Consider the following 25,994-nt stretch of genomic DNA (forward strand, 5'->3'; position numbering starts at 1 on the left):
TTCACCCTCAACACTAAGCCAGTCCACCCAGGTCCAGACAATATGGTAGGAGGTGGACAAGAATCCCGATGGCAATGCAACAGGACATGAAAATAGGCAGTGTGAAAGGTTGGCATAAGGGAAGGGCAATTGGGGCATGGTGGATCACGACGGAATTTGTAGAGATATAGCCGTGCAGGGGTTATGAGTGTGTTCAACTGTATTTGCCGAAGGATATGAGCCTCCCGAACGGAAAGATTAGGATGAGGATCGGGGTAGAGCTTGTGGTCTAAGCGAGCAGCATTGTAATATTTGCTGATGGTGGCGCGACGAGACAGTCTCGACCCGCCCTCCAAGGATCTTGGCCAGGGGATGAACGGTGCCCGGTAAGTTATCATTATGCATTTTCTATTTAATCTGCACCTTTGTTTCTCTACTGAAAATCGCCTAAGAAAAAAAGCACATATTTGTTCTGCCATCTGTTGTTGTTGTGGCTGTAGGAAGAAGGCAAAGAAAATTCACGGGCCTGCTACTGGTGCTGTAGCTGAGCCACCTCCGCTGCCTCGTGCAGACAGAAGAGAAAATAGAGAAAAAAGAAAAGGAAGAGAAAGACGCGCGCCGCAACAACAGCCGTCCACCATCTAAGCGGTGGCGGGTGCAATGACGGCCTACAACAGATAAAAATTCGGTGGCTGGCTAGCCTCCGCCACAAGCGGCGTTGACCTACCGTCCTAGCCCCGTAGGGCCGGGAGCTGCCACCACCCCTCTGTCATCTGCGCCGAACACAGTGGTGTCATAATGAGAACAATACGTTTCTGCAGATTTTAATGTGCCTTTCAGCTTCACATCCAGATTATTATGGATTTTTATGGTCTTCGTTGTAATGAAAAATACATAACCAGTTAACGCGAAACGAACTTCTTTACCAAAGTAAACTCGAAAGGAAGGAATTGCTCGTTTTATTGAAAGTTTTAGTGTCAGCATTAACGGCTGCGGTCCCAGAAAGTGTTTTTTCGCAAGTCAAGAAAATGCTGTTTAAAGCCGCCCCGCTACGATGAGATCTGAGCTATAGTACAGTGCCTATTAAATACTAGGCACTATAGCTATAGTGCCTAGAATATACTGGCAAGTATATTCTAGGCGCTATAACTGAGCCAGAGTACCCGGATTCGAACCGAACTGCGGTGGCAACGTTTTCGAATGCGAAACGCAGAATGCGTCCGTGTACTGTGCGATGTCAGCGTCCTCAGGTGGTCGAAATTATTCTAAAGCCCTCCACCAAAGCACTTCTGTTTCCCCTTTTCGCCTATTCTCTTCTGCTTCCTTCACGGCGCAGCTGCGTTACCGCGCCCTTAATAACCACAGTTATTAACAAGTGTGACAAAAGAACGTTTTTGCGGTTGCCTGAATGCACATTCGCCTAACACGCTCAGGCAGCCGCAAAAGCGTTCTTTTGTCACACTTGTTCCGTGGACACCTGAACCGCGCCCCAAGAGAAGGGAGGAAGGCGGGAGTGAAAGCGGAATGAGAGAAATGGGTGCCGTAGTGGAGACTCTGGAGTAATTTCGACCACCTGGGGATCTTTAACGTGCACTGACATCACATGGAGGCGAAACGAAGTGGCGTCCGTGTGCTGTGCGATGTCAGTGCACGTTAAAGATCCCCTGGGCCCGTATTCTGAGTTTGCGTCGTTATCGAAGCGTCGCTATCTCACGTAACCTCGAGCCATCTGATTGCTGGAAACGCCGGAACATGATGTTGCCACCTTTTTCGTTTCTGTATATATAATGGCAACACCCGGTTCCGGCGTTTCGACCAATCATATGGTTCGAGGTCACGTGAGATAGCGATACTTCGATAACGAGGCAAACTCGGAATACGGGCCCAAGTGGTGGAAATTACTGTCGAGTCCTCCACTACGGCTTGCCTGAATGCGCATTCGCCTAACACGCTGGAGGGGTGAAGGGTGGCTGTTCCTGGGGCTGGGACAGGTATGTTAACGCCGCTCGCGGCGGGGACTAGCCTGCCACAAAATTTTTATGTGTTGTAGGCCGTCATTGCACCCGCCACCGCTTAGGTGGTGGACGACGGCTGTTGCGACGAGCGTCTTTTTCTCCCTTAATAACGCGTTAATGCGTTATTAAAAATTTAAAAATTACCATAGTTTCTACGTACCACCCCCCCCCTCCCTCCCCCCGCCCAGCTTCTGCCCAATTTCAAGTGCCAGGGAAACATCTGCACTAATCGCTAATAGCTAGATGATTTGATTTAAGGTGACGATGTGTATAATAAAGGGCACACCTGGGAAAAATACATATCATACACCTGGGCAAAATCGCTCCGCGGAGTGGCGCAGTGGTTACGGCACTCAGTTACTGTGCCCAAGGGTGGTGTGGTATCGAGTTCCGGCCGCGGAGGCTGCTTTTCGATGGAGGTGAAAAGCAAGGCGCCCGTGTGCTGTGCGATGTCAGTGTACGTTAAAGAACCCCAGGTGGTCGGAATTCCTTCACTACGACGTCTCTCATAGCCTGAGTTGCTTCGGGACGTTAAACCCCACGAAACCAAACCAAAACCATACCAACTTGGGAATTCGCGGTGAGGCTCTCATAAGGACTCTGTCATCGTAACGAACTAGTATGCAATGTTTTTTGTCCTAGTCTCCTCCACTTCTACTTTACTTGCTTGCCAAGTTGTGTCAAGTCGCCAAGCTGGACGTCCAGCTAAGATAGAAAAAAAATATAAATATAAAAAAAACCAACAACAACAGTGTGAGCTGGTTTTCGCATAGACCGTATACGTACTTTAATTTTCATAGTTCCGTAGACATAGGCGCGAAGTTTCAAACCTCCTACTTCTGCGGCCTGCATGCTTAAACACTGTGGCCAATCGAAGACCACATTTCGTACACATCTCGGGCCGACAGTATCGAGCGCGCAGTCATTCATTATGAACGCACCCGGTGCCTAAGCCAGATTTTGGGTGGGTGATTGACAGCTTTTCCCATGCGGACACTTTTCTTTTTGCTAATTGTCTTCCCCTGTAGTATGTAAAAGGAACTAGAGTTTTCATCCTGTCATGCTATTTATTTTTCCTAAGAGAGAGCTGCGACAGTTCAAAAGCGTTAAATTTTTAAATATCAGAACAATGGAGCAGAAAGTTTAATGTTCATGGTAATGTCGAAATGCGGCCTCTCTAGAGCAAACAGCGTGGTGGAATTGTAGACCAAGGTTGTTGGGTACGCTTCGACATATTCACGGAACGGTGTTTGGTCGACTCTTCTACTTGAAGGTCTCAGAAGTACGGTTCGTGCTTGCGGAGGCTTGCGCTCCCGAGTAGTTATATTCCATGAAATGTGAGTATCTGTGCTCGCCGCTAAGTGTCCAGCTTGGACAGAAACATTAGTGAATCAACGCTGAAACCATGCTAAAGGCTAACAAAATATCCGCTTCCCAGGTTTCGTGATCTGGTGGCCGAATCTGGAGGCCCCGGCTGCGACGTACTGTGCGGTCGTCGGGGTGGCCTTTTGCGCAAGCTGTGCTGGCTGGTGGTTGTCACCTTCCTGGTGGCCCAATGTATCCACGAGTGCCTGCTGGTGTTCAGCGAGTACGCGGCCTTTCCAGTGGCCACGAGTTACAGCTCGGACCAGGGCATGGCCATGGCTTTTCCGGATGTCACCATCTGTAACGTCAACCCACTGCGAAGGTCCCGCATCTGCGCGTACCGGGCCTCGCTTCCAGGGGGGAAGGGAGTGCTGAAGAAGATCTTAGACAGAGACTGCTCTGATAATATTACGTACAGCGACGTGAGTAACGACGAGCCTGTGCAAAAGTTGTGCTAGGAACTGGTCTTAAGGAAGGTCGTCTATAGCGCCCGCGAGCAGTTGAGGTATAAGAAGTAATCTCTTAACATACAGCCGCTGTGCTTCTTGAGACATGCTCGGGCGGATATGGAACTACACAGACACAAATTATATTTTGGTGGAGCCACGTCTTGAACCTACAGCTGCACATTCGCAGCCCAAATTTGGTGTACGCGTGCTCTACAGTGTGAGCCTCATTGTGGAGGCGGAGGCTAACAGCTGCTGACAGGAAGATAAATTTTTTTGCATACCCAACATTTGTTAGGTCTTCGGATTTATAGGATCCATTTATAAAGAAGGATATATACCAGATAGAGATGGTTAAAGGAAAGCTGTTATGTTTATTGATAATAAATATGGTAGATTAGACTCACCATCGGTACTGATGAAAGCCAACAATTCATCCCGCTACTTGAAGCACGCAGAAAAATGTGCCGTTTATTGTTTATGCATAACCTTTTGACACATAAATTATTCATACCTCGACCCAAAATTATCAGAATGTCGCCCAAAACAAATCGTTCACGAAGGCAATTGCCTGAACTCATTTTTGCAAGAACTGACACTTTCAAGCGCAGTTTTTTTCCGTGGACCTCCTTTTCCGATTGGAACTGTCTTCCTAAAGCCATTTTCCAGTCTCCTAATTTTAGTAAAGCTCTAGAGGAGCCTTTTCTCGAGTAAATCAGTGCTGTATTTGTTATTTTCTCTTACTGATTGCAACCGCATGAACTCCCTTTTTATTTTATTTTTTTTTATCAGTCAACCTTTAAATGTCTTGTATTGCCCCTCCAGCACTGGCCAAAATATTGGCCTGCAGTATTTTGAAATAATAATAATAATAATAATAATAATAATAATAATAATAATAATAATAATAATAATAATAATAATAATAATAATAATAATAATAATAATAATAATAATGATAATAATGACCCATTCTCACTGCGAGATGTGCACGACCCCGCTTCGGGTGATTAACAACGTTTATTCCCGATAAAAAGACGTGTACACAGTACATGCTGACGTATTGGGTCATGCGAAGATTAGGCTGGAACAAGTGACGTCAGACTTGCTCAGTTCTGCCACTCTGCTGAAAAATCTGGTCACATCAAAATCTTAGCGTATTCATACTGAGGCAGTTTGAGTATGGCTCTTGAGAGAAAAGTATTGAAAGGTTCTATGAAGCTGTGTGCGTGCACATTGAGTACAGGCGGTGCTCCTCGGGACGTATCTATCCATCGCTTGGCTTGGCTGTTCTGTTCTCGTGGTGTGCGCAGCCCAACGCCGGCGACCGGGAGCTGTTGCAGCAGTTGCATGTGTGGATGGCGCAGCGGCGGAAGGAAGAGCGAAGCACCGTGCGCCGCCTTTTCCGGCTCGGACACCAGCTGGGTGACACCGTGACGTACTGCCGCTACGCGCGCCGAAACTGTACCGAGCCCAGGTGAGTGTGCACACAGGAACCCATTTTCGCCTCTCTGCTCCACACTCGCTTGCCGCTGTTGGGGGACAGTGAAGCTCACTATAAAATTTTGTTTGCAGTGATCGATGGGCATGAAACTTTCTGCGGGCAAAAACGCCGCCGACATCGGAGTATGGTATTGCACCTCAGTGTGTTCGGCTTGCCGGGACCTCCATACATTGTTCGCCTGAATTTGTTAAGAGTACGAGCTAAATGCATTTCATGTTGGCTCTGGAAGGGATGATTCGGTTGCTTTGAATACAACTTGGGGCCAATTTATTGTTTACAGGATGAAGTCAGTTTAGTTATTTTACCTCGACGACATTAAGCGGAGAATCCTGCGGAGTTGGCGTGTCGAGAAAATCCGGACTGGTTCTAAAGGTAACAATAATGTTGTGACGTTACACGTGGCGGCTGTAATTAAACGTCAGTGAAATGCGCTGAAAAGCAAATTTGAGGAGTTCGAGACGGGAATCGAGCTAGATATCATTGGGTCCCGAGTCTGACACGCTGTACCGCAGGCTACGCAGTCACGGCTTGGGTACAGCACTGCTTTTTTAAGGCGAAAGCGTTTCAAGGCATATGGAGCGAAAATATGTGTGCGGGAGCTGTTCGCGTGATCTGTGCGTCGCATCTGTGCGCTGATTTGTCACTCGCAAATAGCGGACGTGCGAGGAGGGAGATTAAGAATGAAAACGATTGATGAGGAGTGGTAATGAATAGAAGTTATAGACATCGATAGTGTTAATGACTAATGCTAATAATTATGGTTAACAATGACTTAAAATGACTTGTAACAACCAATACCTAAAAACTACGACTTGAAATGACCGCAACCGGTTGAAAATAAGTAAAAATGCTTAGCGATGAGTGCTAATGACTAAAATGCCCGGAAGTGACGTCATCATGACTCCACGCCCAGTCATGACCGATGACTTCACCAAGCAATTCACGCATATGCGAAGTTGACTCCGCCGGGCGTCCCATCCAGGCGCCCGGTGCTGCGCATTTCATTTGACGCTTCCTCGAACGCCGCACCACACAGCATACAGAAGCAGGAATCAGCTGCGTTTCAAATTGGTTCACGGGGAAGAAAAGGCGCAGTATCTGTCACACTTTTCCGCGGACACCTGAACCGTGCCGTCAGGGAAGGGTGGGGGGAGGTGGAGTGAAAGAAGAAATAGATGCCGTAGCAGAGGGCTAGGACCACCGCGCTATAAAGGTTTTTTCCTCATCGCCCTTTAGAGGTCCAAAGTGTCCCCTGTAATTTTTTTATTGTCACGTAGCCGTTTAGGCCCGTAACCAGAAGGTTGGTTTTAATAGGGGGGTTGACCTAGAAGGCACAGAAGAGTAGGTCCAGAGAGCACTGAGAGACAGCAGCCGACTTCAGCTTCTTCCAGTCCGCGCACGAGACTCTCGATGAACTGCCGCCTAGCGGCTGCTGTTGCACACGCTACAATATCATGGATGCACAACACTGGCAGGATTCTAGTTTACTTAACTAGGCCGCATTCTGCTATTACCCTGCCCGCCCAACAGTATTCCGGAACGCTCACGAAAACATCGATCAAAACCAGCAGGACAGGAGGTCCGTCTTGCGCAGCGTGTATCCCTCGCACCAAAGAACACTGCTCTTTGAATAGGGGTTTCGATGAACGTGGCGGCTCTACGTGGCAGTCTAAGCTCTTCCACAGGCTAAGCAGTCCTATGAGTTCACACGACCACATTGAAACAGAACCTACTACTGAAGGCAAAAATCTTATAGTACATAGGACGTGATCTTATGTTCTTGAGAGTTCTTTGAAGGATGTCCCGGACATCCTTCTAGGAAAGACGCAAAGCATTGTAGTACTATCTATTTGTGTTGTTTGGCATATAATGCGGTTGTAACCACTTAATTTTTCATTGGTGTGCTTGGAAGCGTCTCTCGCAAGCATACATCAAAATACGAAACGGCGGTGGATTTAAATTTTGAACCAACAACTTAAATCATGTTCACTTTGCGGTGACCAGAGGGCAGATCTCGAACACATCATGTTTAAATGTGAAAGCATGCATCCGTCGGAGGGCCTGCAGATTACCAATTCGGAACAGTGGGAGGCCGCATTGCTTAGCTCTGATCCAAGCCGGCAACACGCCATCACGGCTTGGGCCAAGGAGGTCGTCGAACGCCATCGAGCGATGACCACCCCTGGGGCGGCTTGAGGAGAAGCGAACTCCCACGAAGAAAGAATTTCCCAATTCTCCTCAATAAAGTTTCCTCCTCCTCCTCCTCCTCCTCCTCCTCCTCCTCCTCCTCCTCCTCCTCCTCCTCGCCATCCATTATTATGACTGGAAACATGGTGTGATCGATGATTTTCTAGAGGAGCCGCTGACGGGAACCTTTAACTCTGTCGTGGCACATATCGAGCATTTCTTTAATGGATAAATGCATTTCCGTATAATATGTGGTGTTACAGATGCATTGTACACGTCTTTTAATGCGGAAAGAAAGAAGGCATGTAGCTCCTGCCGATGGTGTCAACGCTGCAATTTTTCACGTGGTCTGAGCTACTGTATATACTTGACTATAGGCCTGTTGACTCCAACGACACGTAGGATACGGCACAGGTTTTGGACGGATTGGGGAGGGTGAAAATCGTTTGCAGTGGTGGCCAGCTGGATGATAATGCGGATGCAGTCGCCACAAAGCCAGATGATGGGTGCCATTGGCTCCCAACGGTGATTTGCGGGCGCCCGTGCGGTGGTAGAGGGTGCACTATATAGGCGTCTTCAATCATAGCCCCATAGCATGTGCGGGTTACCGTAAAGCCTGCTCAGACAGAACCATATTCAGGCTTGCTTTTAACAATGTCAGCTATTATGATGAAGTCACCTTGGATCTTACGGTCGTCGTACGCACGAAGTGACGCCATCAAAGGTCAAGGTTACATGGCTGATGTCACATGGAGGTGTCGTCCACAGATTGAAATCTCGCACTCGAAGCTCTACCCCCCGAGGTACTTCCTTTCTGTCTTACTAATACAGTTTACACTAAAACTCATTTCACACACGTGAATGTATCTTAAATTTCGTCGCCAATGAATTTTATATCCTGTGACTGATTTGAGAGCTTTTCTATCTCACGAAGCTCTCATCTTACCAATTCACGAAACTTCCTGCTTTGTTAGCGCGGTATACGCATGCGCGAGGGAAAGTCTAGATACTGCCCCGCATTTGTGCAGATCCTTAGCGCATGTTTGTTGCTTCTTGCCTAAATATTGTCCTAGTGAAATGAGTCGGCTGTTTCCGCTGCTCTTAGTGGTCGCGTTCGAGAGGCGTCCTTGCCGGTTGCAGCAGTATAGAGTGCAGTGTAGCGGTGTACCTGTTTCGCTCGCAGGTACTTCAGCCAGACGTTCGACACTCGGTATGGAAACTGTTTTTGTTTCCACTGTGGCACGACCGACCAGAAAGATGAGCAGTTCTTCCAGTATGAAACTGCCGGCTCTCCCGCGGACGGTAAGGCGGTGATTTCTCATTTCACGTTGACTGTATAGAAGCCTGTTTAATTTGTCAACTTGCTACTATAGTTAGGGAACAGGGAAGGAGTTAGTCGGATCAAGATTGCAGGAAAGGAATATAATATATTTTTGTGCTTATGAAGCACAGTGATACGTGACATGAATATTTCAAGTTAAGGTACAAGAGTGTAAACTGACGATGAAGACAAATTTATCCCATTTGGTTGAATCTTTTCATTCCTTATGGTCATGTTGAATTTTTGCCGGAAAATAGCCTAGGGCCAATTATTTTCGAGAAAGATGGAGCTAAATTGAAACGTTATTTTTCTTGCAACTCAATTAAAACAGGTCGACGTCAAAACCACGACGAGCTGCGTTATCACCGTATAGAGTGGCAGTGCAGCCTACACTCAATTATCCGCACGGGAAAGCTTCATCTGTTCACTATTGTATATTTGTTTATTACGCTTTGCTATTGCCTTTGCTTTAGAAGCCTTGCTGCAAGCCGCTGACAAGTTAAAGGGGGCTGCGGCTGTATCTGCTGTATCTGACAGTTTTCCTGCGCCTCCGATGTCTGTAATTTTACAAGGCAGAAATAAATGAATTTGAATTATGTCACCGCAATAATCTACTTGCGAAAACGGCCACTGATGACGACATCCACATTTAATTTCTGAAACTTTTTATAGTTGCTAAAAGCTTCTTTAGAATGAAATAATGAAAGCTGTTGATTGCTGAAATATTTTATGGTTGGTAAAAACTCTTTTAAATAATGAAAACAGTTACTAAATTATTATATTAGGACTCGGGGATTTATCAATACAGGCCAACTTGATTTTATTATCTCGAGTATCCCTTTAATATCTTTCTAAAAAAACTGAACTTTCGCTTACAGCGTTGGATTAAAACGTATTTAGGACATTCGTATACACTACGGCGAATTTTTGTTGTAGCAGTCCTGAAGGCATAGGCTCCAGTGGATCTACAATCGCATCGTTTAACGCAAAGTGAATTCGTGTAGCCGATTTGTCATTTCTCTTCGGCTCCTCACGGCCTTTCCTGTGCTCGGTCGCTATCTCTCCCTCTCAGCATTATTTCAAGCATATAGGTAAAAACCGTATTAGTTGTATTGAAGCGGTATTAAAGTTAAATGGCTCTTCTAGCGAAATCATCGCAGTGCACCGGGGAGTTTTGATACTACCGCTGTGCCCCCTCCCCCCCCCCAAAAAAAAAAAAGGAAAAAAAAAGAGAAAAATTCGGTTCGTCGAAAATGTATTGTCTGCCCCTTGAAACTAGACAGCTGACGTACTGGCTGATGTCCTCCTCAGTAACACTAGTGTTCTACAAAAGAATCAGATGCCCGGCTCACGGTGCGTTGCAGGCAAAAAGCAATTACAAAAAAAAAAGTCTTAAAATTCTAAATCTTCGATGCTCGTTTGGTATTGAATGATTTGGGTTAATTGGTTGTCTTTCATTGCAAGTATCTGCAGTGGTCGGTATTTCCCAGCCGCTGTTACTTGACCTGCCATCTCCACCGGCCTCAAAATACGTTTCCCTTCTGCGTCCTCACATAAGATGGGTGCACTGTGCTGTCGAGCGTGGAACTGGACTCAGCATGAGTCGGTTGATGAACACGGTCAAGTAAACAGAGGCCGCTGCAGGGGCGGTGTACTTAGGGCTCCTCCCAGATCAGTAAACATTTTTGACCACCTCACAGGTTTGGAACTCCTTCTGAACGCCCAGACTGACGAGTATCTTCCCACGTCAATGGAGACGGGCTTTGTAGTCATGGTGCATGGTCACGGCTACCGTCCCGTCCTATGCAACGACGCTGTTTTCGTGGAACCTGGCTACGTGACCTACATCAGCCTCAGAATGGTGAACACTCTCTCACTCTCTGTTTTTCTTGACTCTCTTCCCCCTTGCCCTTGACGAGGCTGTCGGAAACGTGGCGATGATGTTCCCGCTGTTGTGAAACATGGCCTCCAAAAGGGAGGCTGGCCCAAGCCGTCAGGACTGTCACTGGGTTGAGAAGATCGATGTGCCCGCATTGCGTTGCTGCCCACAGGAGAAGAGGACGGCGCTTCCTGAACCGTACCAGTTCCCGTGCCGGAGCAGCTGGCCGAACCGGTTCAGGGGCTTCGGCCTGAACTACACTATGTACACCAGGGAGGTAAGTAAATATACATGCTGCATACCACACGTTAGAGACCCTGTTGCTTACTGTAGGTATTCACAGAACTTGATTGGGAATGCTCGGCTACAGAATGAAAGCAACCTTAAATTTAGTTAAACAAAGAACCAGACTGGTTTTAAGAACGGCTGCTCGACAATAAAGTTGATTCAGATCATCAATCAGGGGACAGAATAATGCGCAGAATATAGCTATGATGTAGTTGGCGGGCCTAGGTCTGCCCAGAAGCGACAGACAGAAGAGATAGTGACCGCGCACAAACAACACAAGTATATCTCGACGAGACGGTCGCGAAAAATAACACAAGAAAACGAACGAACGGGGCAACAAAGACACAAAAAGGAAAATGAGCGTCCTTTTCTGGGCGTGAGGCAGCAGTGTCTGTAGCTGTTGACATCACTGAGACGGTGGTAGCGGGGCAACGCCTGACGCAGCCCTGGACGTCTGGTCAGATATCAACTCAAATTAACATTGTTCCAAACCAGAACCCTATATACTTTATAGTTTACGAGGAAGCATTTTGCTCAGTCGGCATTTCGCCAGCAGTGCACGCATTGCGGGACTAGGGTGTGGAGAGGCATATGTAAAAGTGCTGGAAAATATTCATAGTGAGTGCCTAGTGACTGCGACACTTACGTCTACACCATCCACGAGCCAAGAAAAGCTTTCGCTTTAATACTTGGTGAGGATGCCTCAAGGGGACCAACTTCCGGTGACACATTTTGCAGACACTTCTGGCGCTCACATAGACGCCGGAAGGGGAACTGGAGCTGTTAATAAGGCTTTCGCCTTAATAACGTCCAAAGAATTCTTCTTGGCAAACGTATCACAGACGAATAATTTTAGCGGCTTGGTGGCGGATGCTAAAGCAATAGCTCCATGCAATGGAGCAGAAGAACGCAACTACACATGGAAGCGTCACTGTGATTGGAGACGATTACATTCCTCACAAAGAAGCCTTCATTTTGGGGCAGGATATCAAGTACGATCTGCGACTCTGAATGGCGCCGACCGAGTTTCTCTGGCTGAACAGAAAAATGGCAAGCAAAGATGAACCCGAAAACCATGCCCTGGGCCTCCTGGATAATGCCTTATACAGATGTCTGCGAAGGAAACAATCTGCCATGCTGTGACCTTAAGCAGGATTGACGCCCACTTCAAGGGCAATCAAACCTTTCTGCTGCAAAGCGATAAAGAAATAGAGTTCGAAGAAGGGATCGAATTCGGTTATGTCATCTGAGATATTCAACGAGATGGCCACCAATGTCTTTTCTAAGAGAATTGGGAAGAAAAAAACGAACACGGGAAGGCAACTGCCGTTTCTTGCTGCAAATATCTGAAACTGGACAAGCTGTCAAAAGCCATTCAGAATTGTGAAAAACACAGCGTCAAGTCACGCAAGCCCTAGGTGCCTGTCCGTCTGAGGGACATTTGGCGACTTCAGGTGCACCACTACCTTCTCGCGCAGCTTAGCTTAGCAGCCTAGTCAGCAATGACTCGTTCGCCACTAACTATTCGTTCGTTATTTGCTTCTTGGAACAAAGCGGAGGCGTTAGTCACGCGTTCGGTGTCAGTGTGCAATATTGAGTGGTCTCATAGATGTATATAAGTCGTGGACCCAACATGCATACGTATAATAGTGCAGGCGCTTTGCTGGTCGTACACAAACCCATTGGAAATAAACAATATGAGCTTATAGGAACGCTGAGAAAGCAGATAAATGAAAAAAAAAATGCTATAGTGAAGCGTAATATTATGATTATATAATGCTAATCTATTAACATACCACATAAGTTCAAGTTGGCTGAGATGCCAAAACGACGCCCACGTTACTTCTTCACTCAGAAAAGAGCGGGGAAGAGCAAAAAGGCAGAACATTGCCTTTTCACGCTGCAGCTGAATCTTGAGCCGGAGCTAACCAGAATTAGAGGTGAAATTGAGTCAGGGAGAACCTTGAGCTCTACTTTGAGTAAGCCGGATTAAGCATAAAAAGTTAACTAGTCTGTATGTATTGTAGGGTTGTCCAAATGACCACAGATTAATACCACAGAGGCAAGTATTATGATTTCCGAAGTTCATTCCTGGACGTTGCGAAGGTGCGCATCCGCCGCGAAACTGACGCCTCTTGAGGGTGTGAGCAAGTCGAAAAAAATATTGCCATCGGCACACATTGAAGTTGTGCAATTGAAGGAAATGATTTTCAGCAGGACGACACCACGAAAAATCATGCCGTCTCAGGCTACAGAGGTAAGCCACGCTGGCGGTCTAAAACTAATCCTACTGAGTTCTCAGTTTCATGCAGCCCATTACAAGCTGCCGACCGACAGAGATGCATTTTTATATAGTGAGTGGCTCAGGAGTCGGTCGCGCAATCATCTTTCTGAGCATGTACTCACACGCCCCTGTTTTTACCGCATACATTGATTTTCTGAGAAGTATGCTATCAATGCGCTCTTCAGTAACTGAAGTGTCACATGCACACGCAGATTGTCAACTCTTTGTGCGCATCCCGTGTTTTCACTTAGTGTGACCCCAACAGACCCATATCCTATGCTTTGAACTTTTCTCTCACCCCTTCCGTTTCCTTCTTGGAGACGGGCTTCGTAGTCGTGGTGCATGGTCATGGCTACCGCCCCGTTTCTCTGTCTTTCGTCTCTCAGGACTGCCTCTCCCTGTGCCAGCAGGAGCACACGCGTCGCATGTGTGGCTGCGAATCACGTGACCTGCCTACCACTTCCAACAGGCGCGGCGCTAAGGCGTACCCCATCTGCGAAGGTGCGGCTGCACGGACGCATTTCTCGGCCCTTCTTGTTCCATGGCATTTAATCGATCGATCGATCGATCGATCGACCGACTGACCGACCGACCGACCGACCGATCGATCGATCGATCAATCAATCAATCAATCAATCAATCAATCAATCAATCAATCAATCAATCAATCAATCAATCAATCAATCAATCAATCAATCAATCAATCAATCAATCAATCAATCAATCAATCAATCAATCAATCAATCAATCAATCAATCAATCAAATAATAAATAAATAAATAAATAAATAAATAAATAAATAAATAAATAAATAAATAAATAAATCAATCAATCAATCAATCAATCAATCAATCGGTCAATCAATCCGTAAAACAGTGTTTACGCGCTGGAATTTTCAGCCCAGTAGTAACAGGGACAGGATGAGAAGAACGCAAACGTTTTCGTCTCGTCCCTGTTACTGCTGCGCTGCAATTTCCAGTATGCAAATCCAACTAGCCAGTCACTATGTTTTAAGTGCTTATCTCTCAGGAAAGCTCAACGAACAGTAAGCAGGCCGCTGTACAGTGCGGTAAATGTGTAGTTATTGAATTCTAATTTATCCTTGTGGTTATCAGCGATTACGTGCCTTTTATTCTACGATTCATTTTTTTTATTCCATGTTCGCGAGAGCAGCCGCGGGTTAGCTGGACAGTCGAATTTGCCGTAAACCTTTGGTATTTTATGCACGACTGTTGAGTATGCCAAAACACTGTAACCCTCTCGAAGTACACAGTATGCGTCCAGCCTCTACATAAATAGGGTTTTGTACATCCATAAATCGCCCTTGCTCGTCGTCTGTCACGACGGCGTGACAACAGGATAAAATTCAGAGTTTACTGAGAGAGAAGCGCTACACCTGATATGTTTTATTGAGGCTTTTTTTTTATTTTTATAACGTTGTTTTTTGCCTCAGGGCATAATGGAATATCTCAAAAGTAAAGGGGGTATTAAATGAGAGAAAAAAAAGGTTAGCTGTTCGAATAAAGTTCAAGAGAGAGAGATGATAAGGCCCTTGAGTCCATGCAATTGAGTCTGATGGTAGTAAACGTTACGCTGCACTGGCAGACCAGACCGCCGACAGCTGAGGAGTGGTGTGCAGTGTGAGCGCAGAATGAACCCCCTGACACGTCGCTGGAATCGATTCGTAGTTCGTAAGAGCACTTCAGTTATCTAGATCAGAAAGGCGTCAAAACCACTCAAGAAAAGTAGAAATTGGGTCTAGCATGTTTATTCCCTCCTCTGCGCTGACGCGCATATAGACATGACTCCTGTATTTTACCAAATCGGGGATAAAATCGCATTTACCCCTGGCGTGAAAATTCCCAATCACAGGAAAATCGATGCATGCAGCAGTACAGTATTTACATACTCTGACAATGTAATTACGAGTGGGTTTTGCAGCTTTAACCCTTTTTCCCGCGAACTTGCAGAGAAGCGAGAACAGTGCGTGAAGGAGGTGCAGGCCATCATGGGCATCGAATCGGTCGAAAAGCTCTGCAAGTGCCATCGGTCCTGCGTGTGAGTTGTCACCACCAGTGGATTGACGGTATCGATAAAAATAAGAATTCCTAGACTCCAGCAAAACTCTCAGTTTATCGGTTTGCTTGTGGAATCACTTTGCAATCATGAATGTTGCATGGGGGAAAGCTGGCGCCATCGTCTATGCTAGTTTCTTAAATAGCTCTTTATCCCTCGCAAGAATGCCGGGAAGACGAGGCGTTAAATTCAGCTTGGTTAGAGCTGTGCCGAAAACGTAGATTTTGCCGCGGAATCGCTAGTTGCTCTTCTACTCTCTTCTCTGCCTGCAGAATAGTTAAGTCATGTGTTTTTTACTTCAAAAATGTTTGACTTAATTAAGTTTTAGGTGGTACGAAAAATTCGCTGCATTTCTTCGAGGTTTCCTGAAAAAAAAAATAACTGCGGCTAAATTCACGTTTTATGCCAAAAAATAGCCAAACCATATAAAAAGTCTCAACTCCCCGACATTCATGCATCTTTTCATGGTGGATGAAGTGCATCGCCACCATCTTGTTATATATAGGTAATATTACGGAACTCTGTGGTATCAGTGACTAGCCATGTGCTGGCTGTAAACCAACAGTGTGTTTACAAACGTCTAGTGTGCCCGAAGACTCCGAAACCTAAAAGGGCGAACTTTAGAGTAGCCGACTGGAGGCATGAAGTACGAAAACAAAGTTTTCAAAGGTTTATGATTTCGAAATCCGCCTACGATGTCCTCTCTTTGTGAAAAATAACCAAGTAGACCCTAAAAAAGATTCTGAAGGTATAAAACGTCATTTCGAAGTCAGTATATTTCAGAAGTCCGCGATACGTGCGCTTGGTCACAACACGTACCACTGTTCTGGGCAGGAGGCATGCATGAACGGGACCCACAGGAACACATGTTCTACAAGAAATGCTCCGAAACATTTTTGTTCTTTCACATAGTACTTAAAGCTTTCGCTTCGCATAGCTAGGGTTAGCTGACCTAAGCCGCATTCAAGATTTTAACAATATTTGCGCGATAGCGATAGTTGTCCTGCTTATGATAGGAAAACAAGATTTGGCTCAATAGGAAGATAAATGTGTTTGCTTTCCGTTGATGTGCGTTGTCAATAGCAGTAATTCTTGGTACGAGCAGAATGAACAAAAATCAAATGCACAAAACACTCTTTTCTTCAACGTATCTGCTAAATGATCCGTTTCGGAAATTCTACGGCACCAAACAGGCCGCTATATTTATCTTGGTACGATATTTAGCGGGTTTCGGGTTTAGTAAAGAGTTGGTTAGAACCGGCGCTATGAAAAAGGCTAAAATGAGGCATACTATACGCTCAGTATAGCTTCCAAGATAATTTACAGAACATGTGGTTATTTGGCATAATTGTGGCACATGCATGCTTAGTTAAGTGTGTTAATTTTCGCTGTACTTAGTTGTTCTTAAGTTTTCGTTTTAAAGTTAATCATCATCTCGAAAACGTGACGCACTTAGATCTGAACTTTCAGTAACACGATCTCGGCAAAGCTGATGGTGGCCAGATGGGGACAGGAGTTTCCGACCTCCGCTATCTTATCAGTTAAATCGGCGAGTTTTGAAAGGCCCATGGTCGAGCTAGCTTTTCGGGATTATCTCTGGAAGTTCACCGGAAGCCGCTGGAGGAACCGTTTGCGCCAAAGAGTGTCATCCTCTTTGTGGGCTTGTGCGCCGAGAAATAGTGCAATGTGATGCAGAAATTGACTGGGGTGACGATCTCGCAGTTCTTCCTTCACAGCTCTCCGATGCTGCAGTGAAGACCGCCGTCGTGAGCTGGTTGCAGGAATTCACTGGGAATTTGGAACGAAATCGGGTCGGATATCGGCGACCTTTCCAGCCGCAATAGGAGATAGCGAGGATGAGTTGTGAATACCGCATGCGTGACTTGCGAAGTGATCCTGGTTAGGTCGATATGTGCATCGACCAGGTGAAACAAGAGCGCAGCCCGACGTCAACATATTACATGGGTTCCGTATCTGGTGCGACAGAGTCGGGACTGAGTTGCGTTTTTATAGAAGCAGGCATAGTGAGCTGGCTCCTATCGGTGTTCCGCGACTCTACATATTTTCTGCAAGGGTCAGAGAGATAATGTCCGGCTCACCAGGTGTAGAGCGTAGGCGAAGACAGGACCTGCGTCAGCCGTCTGCGGGATTCCAGAGCAGGGTCTTCTGCGATAACCTCTGCCAGCTGACCCAACCCGTGAACATTGGTGTTATTGCTGACCCCACCACAGATGGCGCATCTACACTAAGCGACGCGCCAAGATTTGGAGGTCCGTTCAGCTTCGTGAAATGGTGGCGCTGCTAGAATGCTTTCACAATCTCCTCTGGGTTCCACTTGGTTACTCTTTACAATGGGACCTTATAGCCGCAATGTGAAATAAGAAAACTGCTTTGAAAATACTCGTTTCTGCGTATTTACCTGCGGTAACCGTATTTAACAGCCTCAATAGGCCCAGCCGGTGACATTGCTCACGTCACGCCACTTTTAGTGCGAATACTCGAGCAGGCGGTTGCTCTTTTCAAAGCGCCATTGCGTTCAATAGGGACGCGTATCGAAGCAAAGTACACCCCAAACAAAATCGCACCCTTTACCGTGTCTATAATTTACACCTTCCAGAACGGGTGCATTGAGGTGTTGATGTACCGTTTTAATGGGTGCAGTTCTCCCTGCTGCACCCATTAAAAGAGTACATCCAGTACCTTATGCAACGCACCCCTCCTGGAGAGTGTGAGTTATAGACACGGAAGAGCACCTTTAAAAGGGCGAATTTGTTTACACTGTAGAGCGGGCACCGATGGTCCTGGAGGTGATGCTTCGCATGACCTGCCGCTTCACTTCAATGCATGGCCGGATCAGACGAAATGGCGCATTGAAGAGAGGCGCCACTTGTTTGCGTGTTCGCACCAAGAATAGACGACCCTGTACATCACCAGAGCATGACTATTTAAGAGTCCAGCTGTCTCGCAACGCAACTTTGCACCCCTGTGCGCATATCCATATTTGAGGTACCTTAACGCCTAGGGAGAGAGATAAGTATACCTGGACATCCTTGAGATGTTGAGACCTCTTATATTTATATTCTTCGTTAAAAGAAAGTTTTGCGTGGGCGAAATCGAGGCGTCAAGTCTTAGGTTTTTACGCTCGTCAGCTCTGAGTAAAAAAAAAAGAATTAAAGAAAAGGTAAAGAAAAACTGCAGGAACAGCAGTTTACATTAGGTAGCGAAATACTGGAAGTAGTAGGCGAATATGTCTACTTAGGACAGGTAGTAACCGCAGATCCGGACCATGAAAAGGAAATAACAAGAAGAATAAGATTGGGATGGAGTGCATTTGGCAAGCACTCACAGATTATGACTAGCAGCTTACCGGTATCGCTCAAGAGGAAAGTATACAACAGTTGCATCTTGCCTGTACTCACCTATGGGGCTGAAACGTGGAGGCTAACCAAGACAGTTCTACCTAAATTGAGGACAACCCAGAGGGCTATGGAACGAAAAATGGTAGGGGTAACATTAAGAGATAGAAAGCGTGCAGAGTGGGTCAGAGAAATAACTCAAGTTACCGACATTCTAGTGGAAATTGAGAAGAAGAAATGGACATGGGCAGGACATGTAGTGCGAAGAGAGGATAACCGATGGTCGCTTAGGGTAACAAACTGGATTCCAAGGGAAGGAAAGCGTAGCAGGGGGCGGCAGAAAGTTAGGTGGGCGGATGAGATCAAGAAGTTCGCAGGTGTCACGTGGATGCAGCTAGCACAGAACCGGGTTAAGTGGAGAAATATGGGAGAGGCCTTCGCCCTGCAGTGGGTATAATCAGGCTGATGATGATGATGATGAAAGAAAAGCTGGAGGAAAAGTACCGGCTTCTCATAAGCCGCAATACGTGTTTTGCTCCAGGACATTTCGATGGAGGCGAAAAGCAAGGTGCCCGTGTGCTGTGCGATGTCAGTGCACGTTAAAGAACCCCAGGTGGTCGAAATTTCCGGAGTCTTCCACTACGGCGTCTCTCATAGCCTGAGTCGCTTTGGGACGTTAAACCCAACAAACCAACCAACCAACCATTTGCAGGCGGATTGACGCTGATAAGCATCAACTAGCTGTAGCAAATGATGTTGTCGAATGCTGAATAAACTGTGCCTATTTATCTGACAGGAACGTCGAGTATCACAAGGAGATTTCCCGAGCTTTCTTACCCGAGGTGAGCAGCAGAACCACGCTGGAAAGATGTGGTGCTTATTGACATTCTTGTTCTTTTCACGTCACCAGTCCTTCATGATCGGACCAGATGGCAACAGGAGGTAGGCAAATTATCATCTGACGGTGCTTCTACTATTGGGAATGTACTGTGCGGCGGGAGGTAGCGGTGGCAGGGGGACACAGCAGTCGTTTCGTGGAAAAAAATTTAGCTTTAACAATAATGAGAAGAGAAGTAATCTTAATTGGAAATTTAGCTTTAACAATAATGAGAAGTAATCCTAATTGAAACCAATAAAATGAAATTAATTTTATTGATTTTTAAATTACTGCTAGTCTCGTTTCTTTCTTTTATTTTTGAGAGGGGTGGTTGTTGGAGGATTTGGGTGCTATGCCATGGTTCAGATTCACAAAAAGAAAATTACACAACGGCGACACTAACACAATGAGAGCAGTAGTCAGACCTGCGAGATTTTCAATGCAGAAGATAATGTACAATACAAGAAATTTGCTCCATTAAGTAGTTTAGTAACATATGTTGCCGGGATAGTTGTTAAAGGAATGCTAATGTTAAAAAAGGCGCTACATGGCACATCAATATGACTAGTCGTCCTCCATTTGTGTCATGTTCATGCGCTTTATTATACATTTATCGGTGAAGTAGAACGTAAAAACTAAATATATCGAAAAATATTGTCGCTCCTCGATAAAAGCTCAGGGAGGGCCTAAAGATAAAACGGTTTAATAGTCAACCAGAACAAGTCCCGCGTTCAAGCTTCCTTCTCTTCCAGTCTCGCACTCGTAGTTCCAGTCGTCAATATTTAGTGCCATAGCAGAGTGATTCCTTCGAGCGTTTACAACAGGCTAGAATGAAAACTAATCCGAGGTTTAGAATTGTAGACATTGCCGGATGACATGTTTCGTTATCTGATATCTTGCTTGAAGAATAAAATAAAGTTTAATAAATATACAATTCACTATTAGCTTTAAGTGTTTTGTTCGGGTATTTTTCTTTGGTGAAGAAACGGAACAAAACCTAGAATCTGCGAGAGGCGTATTTTTAACGCACCGCTTATAGTGAAGATAAACTCGAGGCTTGGAGTTCGGATACGTCAACTAATAAGACAAGCTTCCGTCATGCGTTTAATCAAACACCTTTACTGCGCTTTTTTTGGTTCTCCCGATACTAAGTTACTAGTGCATCTCTCTCTTGACCGTTCAGTTCTGGAATAAAAGGTCACGGGCTCGATTTCATGAGCGCATAAGTGCGCAGACAAGTTGCAAAGGCTCCAGCAGAATGCAGTTAGTCTTATTTTTAATAGAGCTTGCCGGATTGAACCTCCAGCTGAAAAGCAGAGGAGGTCTTTCAATTAATTGCTTTCCCCTGGAGACGGCAACTTTTTCAGGACGACGACGTGATAGATCAGATCACATTATTACTTGTCCGCAGGTATTCTTTCCCGTCAAGCTAGATTCATTTTTTTTTTCTAAAGCAAGCGTTTTCAAGAGCGTGGACCACGGAATACGCGGGCTCTCGGTGAAACAGTCCCGTAAAATAACCATAACTCTGGCTACGGAAGTCTGTGTCTGAGTAGGTTGGAGGAAAGTCATTAAATAGCTCTCCATATGTAACAATAATCGGAAGCAATATTTTGTTTGCCATATTTTAGAATAGGTTCACACAGGAGAGAAAGCAATGTGACCTGAGACATTCGTCTTTCGCGATGCGCACATGTACGTTGACATTTTAGGACGTGCAATATTGGTTCAACTGATTTCCCAACAGGAGCGTGGTTCGAGTCGTGATCTACTTCAACTCGGTCTCTTACCTCAAGCTTACATCCGTGCCCAAGTACGATGTGAGTGCCCTTGTGCTGCTATACGCTATAGTTTTGTTGGTGCGGTGGCCATCTGACACGCTGTGCCATGCCATGTGTCAGTAGCATACTTTCAGTGACTGCAGTGATGACGTGTGACTCATGGTGTCCCTTGTTACGGCGTTCATCGCTGGCACATCAGCGGAGGGTCGCCTGACCAGCCTATGAAACATGCCGAATACAGGTTGACCATGTGCTCGCGCCGCGGAGACTCAGTCACTGGCTGTGAAGTTATGCTAGTGAGGATGATGGTGCAGGATCAGTATATGTCCATGCTGTGGCATTTCGACTGATGTGTAATGCAAATTGTTGTTACTTGTGAAACAAACAAACAAGCAAATATGAGAAAAATAACAAAATAGCAAATAAATAATAAAACTAAAATAATTTTTAATTTGTTTATAAGAATATATATATATATATATATATATATATATAAAGAAATAAATAAACAATCAAAGACAAGAAGAGAAAGGAAGAAATGAAGCAATAAACGAGCAAGAATCACGTGGCATGTATGGGACTGATCCTTATGTGTATGTGCTCAATATAATCGAGGTTTACTCTGCAGTCATTGAATGCGGCGCTTATTCTTCTATACGGCGACTCCGATCGGCTGCCCAAGTCATAAAAATGAGGACCAACACGTCTTGCTTCACGAAAAAAAAAAAAAGAAAAGAAGGAAATGATTGCGGAAGTCATGCTACCTCTTTGCCTTTTATTTGTGTGAGGGTCGACGATTCGGAGGAGTCTTCAGATCGTTTATGGTTTCGCATAGTCGACTTCGCTTCTTTCCACTTCAATGTATCATGCCTATTTGCTGAAACAGCCTCGAACTACAGCTTCACTGAATGTTAATTCAACATTGAGCACGTCGTCTTTGCTGAAATGGCAAAACTACTAATTAGGTTCTGAAAGATCTTTCGAGCTGCTTTCGCCATTCTTTTTGACTGAAACTTAAATTGCCATGTGACTTGCGACACATTTTGCAGTGTGCCAAGGTCACACTTGTAACCCACGTCAACAGAACCAATTATTTTTACTTTAACTGAGACGTATGCGTTTCAGCCCTGAATACTTGAAACTTACCATTGTTGGGGGCGCCGTCATGTCTGAAAACAAAATGTACTTTGAAGGGACTGTCCCCTCAAGATGACCTCTTTCAAAAGCGAACAGTTAAAGGTGCTGCGCCCAAAGAATATTGTTCCAAAGCTGCACTGCAGGGCGCGCTCTAGCCCAGTGTGATGGCGGGCTCGGGGGATTTGGCAACTGCGCTTGATTGTGTGCATACATGCCTGCAAAACTCCACGTTGCATGTTGGAATGGCGTCTGAATCAACCTCGCGCGTGTATATCGCATTAGAAAATGTGAAATCTACCAGCGATCGCAGATTGTATACGTCAGCGAAGATGGGGTATCGGCAGTTTCACAGGCTAAGCATATGCGGCGAGCACCAGTGACGAAGGAGGAGAAGCAGGCCTAGCGCACTTACACATTATGATGTTATTGTATTCTTAACACGTAATATAATTGTCTCCTAAATTATTTGCTTTAAGCAAAATACCAATTTTAAAACAGTGTTGCTTACAGTGAACTTCATAACCCCAATTCTTGTTATCCCTCACGCCCCTATTCCTTTTCCACTTTTTTTCTCGTCTTGCTGACGCGGGTGCAGGGCGGCCGTGTTGTGAGCAGCTTTGGCGGCATTAACGGCATGTACTTGGGTGTGTCCTTCTTCGTTCTGTTCGGTATGCTCGAGACTGTGGTGCGGGCCGCGTGGCTCCTGTGGCGAAGGCCTGCCACAGCGCCGCGGCGGGACAGCAGCAGTGACGGCGACGCGTCCTCAGCGGAAGGGAAACGGGGGGTGAGTGGAAATAACCCGCAGTGCAAGCAGAACTCAACAGCGAAGCTACCTAATAGAGAAAAATGAGCTATACACGAAACATATATCACACTTAGTTGCATGCCAAATTTCGTTCTAAGTTCTAAGTAAATGTTCTAAGCTTTGTGTATACTAACATATCTAAGAATACAGACAAAGAAAAAGAAAAGAGAGAGAGCGGGACGAGAAAAGCAGCTACTTTAGCACGATTGGGTGAAAGGTTCTACAAAAAATCCAGCGTCGCCATTTTGAGCGCGCACTGATTGCTCGCCGGGTGTCGTGACGTCACGAGACGACGTGACACGGCCGATCAGGCAGGTACCGCCAATTCAGGTTTCGCCTTTGATATGGGAGGATAACATTGGAATCCAGCCCTCCGTGACTATGGGTTACGGGTGCTGCCCTCAGACCACGTAGGCACGTCTATACGGCTTGGTTAAGCAGAGCTTTGTATCGATGTAAATGGTCTTTCGTATGTATGCCAATTAACATTTGTGGGATAATAGAGGCAGATATTATAAATCAAATTAGTGACTAGGAGTAGCAAAGTGCATGTGTATGGGCGACGATCCCCAAGGAGAGGCGGCAAACGGGAGCCATTACCACTGTCGCGTCATATCGTTAAATGCACACAAAAGAGAGTTTTGAAAGCGTCTTTTAATTGCGGGAACTTGATCTACACCCTCTGAGAACTTTTATAAACTTCGTATTATTACCTCGTGTGCCGAATGTTTCTGTTAAAATCAGATCAAACATCCTGTCTCTAGCCGCTCCCCCTTTTTTTAAAACTTAGCGCATCCGTTAGGAGGAGACACCCAATGCGGGAAGTTGTTTTAAGCAATCATGTGGAGGCCTGCCGCTCTGCCGTATGCGGAGTAATACACGCAGTGATCCTGTGAACATAGTGCGCTTGCATTCGGCTTGTTTCGGTGACAGGCTCGCTGAACAACCTGTAGCTGTTATATCTAAATATTATTTGCATCGCATCTAAAAATACCAATAAATATTATTTTGGGTATCCTCACAGATTAAAGGATTTTTGTTGGCTGTCGCAGAGTGATCAGGTTGAGCACGGGCGTATTTTTATTCCCGTGGGCTCATGATCACGTTGTCTGTGATTTATTCAAGGAAACCAAGAAAACAAAATAAAAGCGAAAATAAAATTTCGCAAAATGCTCTTTAGTGCACATTTTAAAGGGTGGTTTAAGTGTAACCCATGTTCTTGTTGTGCTCTTGTAGAACGATACGAGGGTTTCGTACTGTATCCAGACCGTTTTTTCTATATGAGTCACTACGTCTTCACCATCTTCATCTTTCTTTTATTCCAAAAAGGCAAATCTACTTTGGAAATCCGGAAGGGAGCATTGTTCGTGAGCCGCGCTCTGCGGCACAAAGGTGTTCTCGCATAAACCTGACGCGCAGCCCCTAGAATGGGTTTTTGCAGATGAAGTATAACAACCCTCCTTCCCGTTTTACTCCTTCAGGCCAGGCCTTATAGCCATTCATCAATTGGGCATTGTTATCAGAACCGACTATCTAGCTGAACCCTTCGAGCACTTTTTTTTGCGATGGCTATGCTGTATTCTTCAGGCGACGACAGCAAATCTTGCCCCGTAGGTGCACGAGAAATCAGCAGGGACTGGAGGCATGGTGAAAATGAAGACCGACCCTGGAGACGTGTCTTGGAGGGGCCGTGCCAGAAGCATGCGCTTTCGCTCCCGCATCCCACCTCCACGAGTGTGGAATGGCAGAATTCACGAGCCACACAGGTCGAACCGAGCGGAAGCAGTGGGTCCCGTGGACAGACATCTTAAGAAGCTGGTCAACTTGACCTCCACGTCACTAGCCGATCTTCCTGTGCTGCCCAGGACCCACTAGCATCACTTTTGAAGTGGCCTTCAAATATCTTGCAGTTGACGGGGCACGTTAATTAATTTTGCTCCTTCTCTCGTGCTTAGCAATATATATGATACGTTCTGATTTATCCCGTTGGCAACTGCGAACTTTTACTTTCAATAAATTCTATCTCTCCTGTCTCAGAGGGCCTTTCTTTTATGGCAGCCCTGCCATCCTACATATAGGCTCGTGTACCTCGTTTGTCTTGTCGTTCTTAGTGTAGTGCGCTACATTCGTAAGAACAAAATAGAACAAAGACCCAGCCGGCTAGGGAATTTATTGTTCTTACTAATCGGCTTTAAATCGTCGGCTGTCGGCAATGTGGATGTCTGTTATAAAACGTCATTATCCTTGACATCATAACTGACTGTCGTGATCAATTAACAAGTCATAACAACAAATTAAAATTCACTTGGTAATGTGAGCCATTAAGTACACTACGGATGACATGGTCTGGCAGCTGACAATAAAGCTCGTGAATCTCATTACGTGGACACCCACCTAGTTTGTGGTGTTTGGTTTGGAAACGTGGAGACGCAAGGACGTGAATGAGTGAAAGAAATCATTTGGCGACTCACGTCAGAAGGGGCGGGGCGCAACGCCCACCTGTTAAAAGTTGAGAATAAAAACTGCGTGCATTCATCATCAAGGATAGTCTCGATTGTGGTAGAAATACACGCGTGTAGTATTGACCAGTCGCTAACGCTCTCTTCGTCGACTATTGGGCGTGAGCTGTACCGCTGGAGCGAACAGCCATAGTATCGAGCTTACGGCACGCTAGCTGACTTCCCCTATTCCTCC

General features: G+C 45.7%; 1 protein-coding gene across 1 annotated transcript in view; it reads left to right on the plus strand.

Moving 5' to 3' along the window:
• The first annotated feature begins 351 nt into the window (after positions 1–351).
• The window catches only part of LOC146191125 (acid-sensing ion channel 2-like), a 33,957-nt gene continuing 8,314 nt past the window's right edge, over positions 352–25,994 (plus strand). The window contains exons 1-12 of the mRNA XM_084600271.1: positions 352–365; positions 3,433–3,781; positions 5,119–5,282; positions 8,680–8,798; positions 10,518–10,678; positions 10,869–10,973; positions 13,655–13,769; positions 15,239–15,326; positions 19,497–19,542; positions 19,611–19,642; positions 21,325–21,397; positions 23,091–23,279. Of these exons, the coding sequence (XP_084456397.1) occupies positions 352–365; positions 3,433–3,781; positions 5,119–5,282; positions 8,680–8,798; positions 10,518–10,678; positions 10,869–10,973; positions 13,655–13,769; positions 15,239–15,326; positions 19,497–19,542; positions 19,611–19,642; positions 21,325–21,397; positions 23,091–23,279 (1,455 nt within the window). The remainder of the gene's footprint in view (positions 366–3,432; positions 3,782–5,118; positions 5,283–8,679; positions 8,799–10,517; positions 10,679–10,868; positions 10,974–13,654; positions 13,770–15,238; positions 15,327–19,496; positions 19,543–19,610; positions 19,643–21,324; positions 21,398–23,090; positions 23,280–25,994) is intronic.

This window comes from Amblyomma maculatum, chromosome 4, assembly GCF_055883805.1.
Source record: "Amblyomma maculatum isolate TAMU_Amacu chromosome 4, ASM5588380v1, whole genome shotgun sequence".
Classification (NCBI taxonomy): domain Eukaryota; kingdom Metazoa; phylum Arthropoda; class Arachnida; order Ixodida; family Ixodidae; genus Amblyomma; species Amblyomma maculatum.